Source organism: Centropristis striata, chromosome 14 (genome assembly GCF_030273125.1).
Source record: "Centropristis striata isolate RG_2023a ecotype Rhode Island chromosome 14, C.striata_1.0, whole genome shotgun sequence".
NCBI classification, from domain to species: Eukaryota; Metazoa; Chordata; class Actinopteri; order Perciformes; family Serranidae; genus Centropristis; species Centropristis striata.
In genome coordinates this window covers 18236629-18245954 of record NC_081530.1, presented here as the reverse complement: position 1 = coordinate 18245954, position 9326 = coordinate 18236629, and the positions used below count along the sequence as shown (strand labels likewise).

The 9326-nt window shown below is 38.1% G+C and overlaps 1 protein-coding gene across 1 annotated transcript; it reads left to right on the top strand.

The window, feature by feature from the left end:
• The first annotated feature begins 332 nt into the window (after nucleotides 1-332).
• On the top strand, nucleotides 333-6765 carry LOC131985291 (uncharacterized). The gene is made up of 9 exons (XM_059350340.1): nucleotides 333-449; nucleotides 2706-2854; nucleotides 2984-3134; nucleotides 3760-4038; nucleotides 4122-4451; nucleotides 4551-4684; nucleotides 4772-4888; nucleotides 6425-6469; nucleotides 6583-6765. The coding sequence occupies exons 1-9, from the start codon at nucleotides 374-376 to the stop codon at nucleotides 6763-6765; spliced, it is 1464 nt and encodes a 487-aa protein (XP_059206323.1). The 5' UTR covers nucleotides 333-373.
• Nucleotides 6766-9326: the final 2561 nt, after the last annotated feature.

Genomic DNA, 9326 nt, shown 5'->3' with positions numbered 1-9326 from the left:
TGTTGTTGTTGTTGTTATTATTATTTTACTACTATTGTTATTATTTTCATTTTCTATTTACGGGTAAGATACGGGCTTCATAATAAAAGACTTCCTGGATTTTCCGACACACGCTCCTAAGCCTCGACACAGTCCGTCCCATCATTAGGGACGCAGGACGCACCCAGGATGCAGTTATGATGCAAACAGCGTGTGCAGAAAGCCTCGCCCAGTTACCCGTGCAGCAATAACACACAACTCCACCGTTACACAGAAGGAAATTATTCTGCAGCGAACTGACAACATCTGGTTTGTCAAATTTTGTGCTCGATGTTCAGTTCTGTGCTTTCTGGGTTCAGAGAGACGCGGAGATCGGAAATTATTAACAGTTAACATGGCAGGTCAACAAAAACGTCTCTCTCCACAGGACAGGTTGCTGTTATGCGTGACTGTTTCCTGCGTGTTGTTTGGTGAGTATAAATCATGACAATCCCATAGAATAAACGCTATGCAGGTTTAACCCATTTGACATTTCACTTTACAGCTTATTTTGTCACGAGCAAAGTCTCTGCTCCGTGGTAAAACTCGTAGCTTACAAAATATCCAATTGTACCAACTGTTGTTCAAACTGCAGCATGATGTTTGTTATTATGTTCTGCATGTGCAGTAAAAGTGGGATTGCTGGATTACTGAATTAGTGTTTGGGGTGAGTCAGGAAACAGGAAACAACAGCCACCACCCACCTGGATCCAATTTCATAATAAGGCCTATTAGTTGGTGCATTTAAAAAAAATAATTTCGCTTTAGTATGTAAATGTACATACAGTAGGCTTTAATTATTAACATAAGTGCAATCACATTCCCAAAAAATTGGATTAAAAAAAAAGGTTTTATTAATTTTTATCGAAACAACAACATGAACAACAAACAAGACCTCTATATTCACAAAGATATCACAACAGGAAAATAAACCACCATCCAAACCAAAATGACTATATATATATATATATATATATATATATATATATATATATATATATATATACCAATTGCACCAATTGGACCCTGCAACGCAACCCAGAAGTCTGCTTTTCACATATTAATATAAATTATTAATATTTATAATACATAATTAATACAATGTGTTATACTACCAACCAATTCCAGAAATGATGACTTAGGGGGAAAAGAAAAAAATAGAAGTAAAATGAATAGCTAAGTATATAAAAATATTGTATCTTCAGTGCCAGTCAGTTGGTAACCATTCAATTAAAATAATTAAATAGCAGCATTTCTTAACAACCCAAAGCATTGTTTTCTGCATAATGTGTTGTTTAAAAAACGTTTTCATATCGGACCACATACAGGTCCATGCCAATAAAATCAGCTAATGTTAGCTGATGTTAGCTACTGTTGGCTGATGTTAACTGATATTAGCCAATGTTTACGCAGGCTAGTCCTCGCCTCTTGGTGCTTCAGCTTCCAGTCAGCGCCCTGTGGAAGGAAAAAAAGCTAACAGCACACTATTGTATCTTGTCTAGTGTTCGTCAGTATCTATTTCCACCTGGGCCCTTTCGATACTCCTTATTTCTGTGTGCTGTGCCTAGCATTAAATGTGTTTTATAATTAGCCAAATACTTTTATAAGCAGCATTTTTGCTAAAAGTCATAATATGATTATTGCTATTTTATTATTAATCCATAACATTAGCTAATGTTAGCTAATGTTAAATTATGTTAGCTAATGTTAGCTGATGTTGGCTAATGCTAGCTAATATTAACTGAATTTAACTGATATTAGCTAATGTTAACTGATGTTAGCTAATGGTATCTGATGTTAACTGATATTAGCTAATTAACATTAGCTAATATCAGCTGATGTTGGCTAATGCTAGCTGATGTTGGCTAATGCTAGCTGATGTTAGCTGATGTTGGCTAATGCTAGCCGATGTTAACTGATGTTAGCTGATGTTAACTGATGTTAGCTGATGTTAACTGATGTTAGCTGATGTTAGCTAATGTTAACTGATGTTAGCTGATGTTAGCTAATGTTAACTGATGTTAGCTAATGTTAACTGATGTAAGTTGATGTTAACTTATGTTAGCTAATGTTAACTGATGTTATGTGACGCTAATGTTATGCACATACAATCTGTTCTCTCCATAGCTAGCTCACGTTAGCCTGATAACGGTTACTTGACTTGACATAACCTGTGACTTTTTATTTACATTTTAAACAGCATCCCAGCTTTTTTTGGACCGGGATTGTAGCAGTCTAAGTCATTGATTGTGATGCAACTTGTTAATTAAAGAGCAGAAAAAGTGAATGAATTAATAACTTAATTATTAATTTAATTGAGTTAATTCAGTATAATGTATTGAAATGCCTGTGCACCTTGAGGCTCCTTTAAGAAATAATTTATTTTATTTAAGTTGTATTTTTTTTGTCTTTTAAATTTTGGTTAAACCATTTGACACAAAGTTTTTCAAAGTCATTTTCAAAGTCAAAGTCATTTTTTAAAAATGTGGCTTAATTTTGAATGATTTTGTGACCCTCCAAAAATGATTTATGTAACATAATTCACAATTTTTCTTCGTTATCAGTGGTATGAAATGTATTGCAGTTATGTTTTCCACATGTCCTTAGATGTTTTGTATCTGGCTTGTGTTAATATTCTGCATCTATCTCTTTTTCTCTTATCTTATCTCGTATCTTTCTGATTGTAGGATCAGCCGCTGGTCTTAAATATGAAAAGAAGTGCATAGGCAGTAGTATGACATTTTCACAGCTATATTCGCCACCTGGTTTCAAAGGAAAGATGTACTTCACTCCGAGTAGAGGAGGACCCAGGGAGCTTGTCATGGATTACGGGAAGGTGAGAAGTTTTTGGTGCTTTAATTTGTGCTTTCTGGAACATGAGTCAGTCTGAGCAAACCAGGTTTTAAATTAACAAAATATGCTCTCTGTCCTGTCATAAACGCATCTCTGTTGTCCTCTGATTCAGTTAAAGGACCCGCGCCTTGCCCGTGCCTACTCAGCTGTACTCAGTGATTTGACCGAAAGAGATGACGGAACTTTTTCTGTCGCATTTTTGAGTGATATAAATTTTTCTGATGACTTTTTGATTTTCGATATCATCAGACTTAAGATTTTGGGTGAGAATATTACACTTTACTTTCTATGTAAAGAGGACATATTATGCTTTAACTTATTCTCTGTCTTCATGAAAAACTTCTATGTTCATCTGCTCCAGGCATTACCAGTGTTTACATAACATTCAGTGCTACATGTAGTTACATGCTAACATCTTAGAATCTTTTGCTGTTGTTAATTTCTCCCCAATTTTTTGACCAAATTCCTGCTGTGTTGTTTTTGGTTTAGCACAATAGTTCCCCTATAACGGCTCTATTTGTCAAGGGATGTAGCTCAGAAGTTAAATGCAATGACAGAGATCAGGTTCCAACACTCAAAAGGCGTTTATTCCAAAAATAAGGTCAGTACACAGGCAGGCAGTCACACAGGCAAAGGTATTCAAAACGAGAGGCAAAAAGACAGAATCAAAAGGTGAGAAAGGTTTCAAATACGATAAGGCTATGACTATGAAAATGTTGGAACGTGAGGGTGAGTGATCACAAAATAAAACTGGAAACACCAGAAATGAAACATGAAGGGAAATAAATGAGTTAACAGACAGTAAAACCATGACACCATTTAAAAACCTTTGTGGAAATAGGTATTTCGCCAGGAAATGTGCAATACGTTTACCCTTTGCTTTTTCAGATTGTTCTGACAAGGTTACAGTGATTTATGGGTCTACATACTCCAGTGATGTCCCTCTGCAGGCTGAATTCCTGGAGTACAACAGCCTTTATACTGAGGACCAGCCAAAGGTCCTCTGGAATCACACAGACCCTCAGACCAATAATAGAGGCAGGGTGCAGGTGACACATGATGGGAGATTATGGGAGATTCATGACCTCACTCCTGCAGACAGCGGCCACTACAGCCTCAGAGCAAAAGACAACACTTCGCTGAAAGGGACACTGCTTGAAGTAACAGGTGATGTTAGGAAATGATTGAAGCTGTTTGGTTTGAGACCGCTGTGTATCTGACTACATACTTATATTCTCTTTATCACACAGAGCACATTTCACACTATAATGCAAAGGTGAATGAGGGGCTCTTTATTGAATATGCTTTTCGTGGACCCCTGTGGACTGTGACTTTTACACGCAAGGGTGGCTCCTCCGTAACATTGTACGAAAGAAACACACCGGTCAGATACAGACCAAGTTTTCCAAATAGGGTTTGGCGCGAAGATGGTGGCCTACAGATTGCAGATTGGAAAAGCGGAGACTCTGGCACCATTGAGTTCAGAGACCGTCAAGGCAACCTGGCCCAGAGTGTTGAGGTGGAGGTGGAGGTGGAGGTGGAGGATGAAAACGAGGATGGAAACAAGTTTGTTGAGAATGGTGAGCAACAGCACATTATCTTAGAAAAATGAATGAACAAACTGTTGTTGACAATTCAAATTAACGTGACCTCCCTCCCCTTTTCGTGTCATTGTACAGTTGGGATTACTGTCGGGATTAGCTTTGCGGTGACTGTCTGCATTTGCTGCTGTTGCTGTTGCTGTTGTAAAAAGATCTGTGATAATAAGAGCTCTTCTAAAAGGGATGTGTCCACACTTCCTGTGTTTTACCATGTAAGTACTTACTCAAATGGGCATTCAGACCAGCTGTTTATAATCTTTGTAGCTACTTTTACTTAAATATCCCCCTTCTAATTGCAGGATTCGACTCAACCTGCAGGCCCAAGTTACTCTGCTGCACCTGCTCCACATCACTCTTATCAGCCAATTCATTCCTTTGTTCCTACAGAACCGACAGCTGCCCCCCTCGAGCCATCGGTAGGTGTTACACTAAAGTTTTCAAATTGTGAGACATGCCTTCCCAGGAGGCCAAAGGAGAGAAGTGAGGCAGGTTTGGAAAATTGGACATTTTGTCCTCCATCACTTACATTGGTATCACATCTAAGAGACAGGGGGACTGGAACTCTGGCTGGTCAGTATGACCAGGATTAATGGTTAGTAAATAAGATGCAATGAGAAAGCCACACTTCACAATCGTCACAACTCCATTAAATTATTGATTTAAACTGTTTTTCAGCACTGGTGGCTCTGACATTGTTGGAATATCTATAATACTATTGGTTAATACATTTCAACAGATAATTGGTTTTATGCCCAAACCACTGTGACTGACATTTTCAGATTCTTCTTTAAAAAAAAAAAAAAAAAAAAACGCCTCATGCCATCATGTATTTTTTTGGGAATGCAACACACTCAGGCCATATGGTCGAAAAAGACACAAAATTACCAAATAATGACATAAAATGACAAAAAAAGAGGCACCAGTCTACGGTTTTAAGCTTTTCTTGAAAATACACAAATGTGATACACACATTTCTAAGTTCAGTGCAATTTATCTCCGTCAGATTGTCCATTGCAGGTAGGAAAACATACACTGAACAAAAATATTAACATAACACTTTTGTTTTTGCTCCCATTTTTCATGAGCTGAACTCAAAGACCTAAGACTTTTTCTATATACTTAAAATAACCATTTCTCTCAAATAAAAATATATCTAAATCTGTAATAGTGAGCACGTCTCCTTTGCCGAGATAATCCATCCCACCTCACAGGTGTGGCATATCAAGATGCTGATTAGACAGCATGATTATTGCACAGGTGTGCATTAGGCTGGCTACAATAAAAGGCCACTCTAAGGCCCGTTTACATGATGATGGTCTGAACAGAAGACGCGAAAGTGCCGTCGCGTCTTCACTTTTTATTCAGCGTTTAGAGGAGGAAATCTGCGTGCATACGGTGCCGCAAAAGTGTGTGGAATTAATTTGTATGCATGCCACTTAAAGCGATAAGAGCACCTTTGGGCATGCAGAAGTTTTCACGCCACCCATTTTAACAGCTACTCCTTCCACAAAGTTATCCCACCATCGACTAGATCTCCCAGGTCTCATCCAAAACCGTCTGGCTCGCCTCTGACGAATTGGTGCAGAAAACCAGTCAGTATCTGGTGTGACCACCATTTGCCTCACGCAGTGTAACACATCTCCTTCACACAGAGTTGATCAGGTTGTTGATTGTGGCCTGTGGAAAACAAAAGTGTTGCATTTATATTTTTGTTCAATATAGTTAAAAGACACTCACTCCCTTTTCATCTACACAGCTTGCCTGAAAATCATCACATTTTTATGAAAGTAATCCAGTTGTAGTTGCCTGTAAATTTAACCACAGCATAATGCATTGAATCCATTTACATTTACATTATCCAAAAACATTATGAGATGTATATTATATTAGATATGTTATGTTATGTTATCTGTTCTCCTTTTTCTGACTCGCATGCATTTGTTACCTTACAGGTGCACTACCCAGTGCATATCTATGTGAACCCCCCTCAGCCTGAGGTACAAACACAAACATACAAAATTCCCTCTAAATGCATGAAAAGTGGGTGACTATCCCAAACAGAAACACACATTTGCCCATTTGCCCTTTTACCATTCACTTCTCTCTCCAGGTTGCAGCTCTCAGAGAGCAGAATACCGATCCAGCTCCTTCACTCGGCCCTGATTGTCTCTCCTCGGATCCTGGGCCACAGTTCGAGCTGAAGAAGGGACTGAGCTCTCCCTCTGCTCCCTTCCTCAGTTCAGACCCAACTTTCAATGGCATTTATACCTCAGATAAACCCAACTTTCTGTAAGGAGCTCACTAAAAATGTAAGCGATGCAGAGTTCTAATTAGGGCCCGAGCAGGCAACGACCTGCGAGGTCCCTATTGTATTTCAAATTATTATTTATTATTCTTCTACCCAAATGATCGCATTTTTCACTGCCTGAACATGCCCAAAAACTCATGAAACTTTAAATATAAGTCACACATTGCAAGTTTTTTAATAATCTATTGTCATCCTGAGTTTCCACCACTAGGTGGCGCTATAATAAAGGAAAGTGCGTTTTGGCTAATAACTCCCACATACTTCATCGCACATTCAAAAATCTTATATCCACGCGTTCACTGAGTTGTGCTGAATCTCGTGATATAAGCCGAGAGTTTTTTTACTTACTACGCAAATTCGCGAAATGTCGCAAACCTACTTTTTCTATTATTGTTATTAATTAACAACTTCCTGCAGGTGGCGCTGTTATCAACACAAAACATGAAGTGTTTCATATCTCCATATTGGTGTGTCTGAATGATATGAAACTCAGGTAACTACTTCCCCATGAGTCCCTGAGGCTCTGTGCAAAATTTTGGCCGATGACCACTAGGTGGCGCTCTTTAAATTGAAGTATTTTATATCTCCAAATCGGTTGGTCGGATTAACACCAAACTTGGTATACTTATTGTCAATGCCCTCCTGAGGATAACCCTTTAAGGTTTTATTGATCGGCCCCTAGGTGGCACTCTGGCGGCAGTCTAATTTCATATTTGGTACCGTGGCCACACTATAATACTTAAGGCAATGAAACTGCGAGGGCCCGTTCAGTACTGCTTGCAGTCCTAGTTAGTATTTTGCTTTGTTACCAACAGGAACAGGAACTTTGTTACTTTCCAAAAACCTGTAAGGTCGTGGTGATAGGTGTAAAGGATAAGGAACATGTAAGGAAAGAAGATTCACAGTGGCCCCTCATTTATCAAAACAACGTAGAAATGAGCGCAGATCTGAGCGTATATTTCATCATGGGATTCATCAAATGTCACGCCCTAAAGATTACGACATCGAAGGAGGCAATATGTCACCTTTATTAGCAAAGTGCACCGTGACAAATAACAGGAGCGAAACAGACATTTTACAGATATACGCGATATACGGAGGTTTATGAAATAAAAGTACTCATACTATACTTAAACAAGTTAAGTGAATATTTTACATGCGGAGCACAGACTTAAATTTTCCACAGATTTTTGGTTGCAGCCAGGAGGTAAACAATGTTTTAAATCCAAAAAGTAGAGGAATTTCTCAGAGGCAGAAAGTGAAACACTGACGTCCAACAGCTGCAACAGAACCAACTGGGTTTTATTTGGCAGCATGAAAAGAGAAAAGGAAGGAAATCAGTGGTGCTCTCAGCAGAGTAGAAGTGGACAATCAAACTCCCATTGAGGTTGAAATGTTTATTTTATACATTGTGATATATAAAGCCTAATAGCCTATATAATACCCAAATATTGTTATCAATACGATGGATTGTTTCTATTTGGGCAACACTAGTAAAGGAGACGCTGACGGATAACAAGCATTTTCGATCATTGGTCATTTTCAATCTTTTTTTAGTCATTTTGTGCCTTTTTTATTAATTTTACATCCTTTTTTTGGCCATTTTGTGTCTTTTTTTGTCATTTTATGTCATTTTTTGGTAATTTTGTGTCTTTTTTCAACCATATGGCCTTAGTGTGTTGCATTTCAGTAACCGGATGACGATAAAAAGCAGAAGACAACAACATTTAATAGCCTCGGCTTGTAGCCTGTTTAAAGAATTTCACATTTGCAGGGTGTATTTATTTTTTATGAGGTTTTTGTGATAAATGATGTAGCCTAAACATGCTTTGGTTTGTCACCAGCAAATTTCTATCAGCTCCAGGAATCAGATCTGATCGTACCCTCCGCTCACGTCCAAATTGATAAATGGAGAGCCTTGCGTAGAAATCGTACGGCCACTTTACGCTCCCTTTCTGTCGTACACTCGTTTGATAAATGAGGGCCACTATGTTGACGCAACACCAGCCTTTCCATAGGTTAAAATGTGTGATATTCTCTTTCTTTGAGTATAGATAAAAACACAATAGCAGCAAGAATAAAGGTTGAGGCCAGTAACTCTTGATAACTTAACAGTTGAGGTTTTGGAATAATATCATGACATGAATCATTTAAATCAATTCCTACAAATTATGAAGACATTTCTTTTTACAGGTAAGGAAGAATTAAGCTCACAGACTGTAGCTCCACACTGTAATTATTGTGTAATTATATATGAATGAACAGCCATAATCAGGATTTATGTGTTCTATGCAATATGTGCATGCAGTAAACATAACATGTTAAATAGATACTTTCTCCTGCTGCAAAGGGATATCAAAGGTAGAAGAGATGTTACAATGAGAACTGAAAGTGAGCCTGTGTAGCAGAATTTAGAATTTAAGGGCTTCAACATCCAGGGAGATCAAAACAATACACTATCACCATCTCACTATCTTATTATCCATAGCATTTTTAAATGCTGGTCTCAAACATTTATCATGGGCCAATTCTGTCTCATATATGTC

What these genes read in the sequence shown, in the direction of transcription:
- LOC131985291 (XM_059350340.1), top strand. Translation starts at nt 374, where the DNA reads ATGGCAGGTCAACAAAAACGTCTCTCTCCACAGGACAGGTTGCTGTTA. An exon ending in CATCAGACTTAAGATTTTGG is followed by an intron (nt 3,135 to 3,759) that starts GTGAGAATATTA and finishes TTGCTTTTTCAG; the next exon opens with ATTGTTCTGACAAGGTTACA. An exon ending in AAACAAGTTTGTTGAGAATG is followed by an intron (nt 4,452 to 4,550) that starts GTGAGCAACAGC and finishes GTCATTGTACAG; the next exon opens with TTGGGATTACTGTCGGGATT.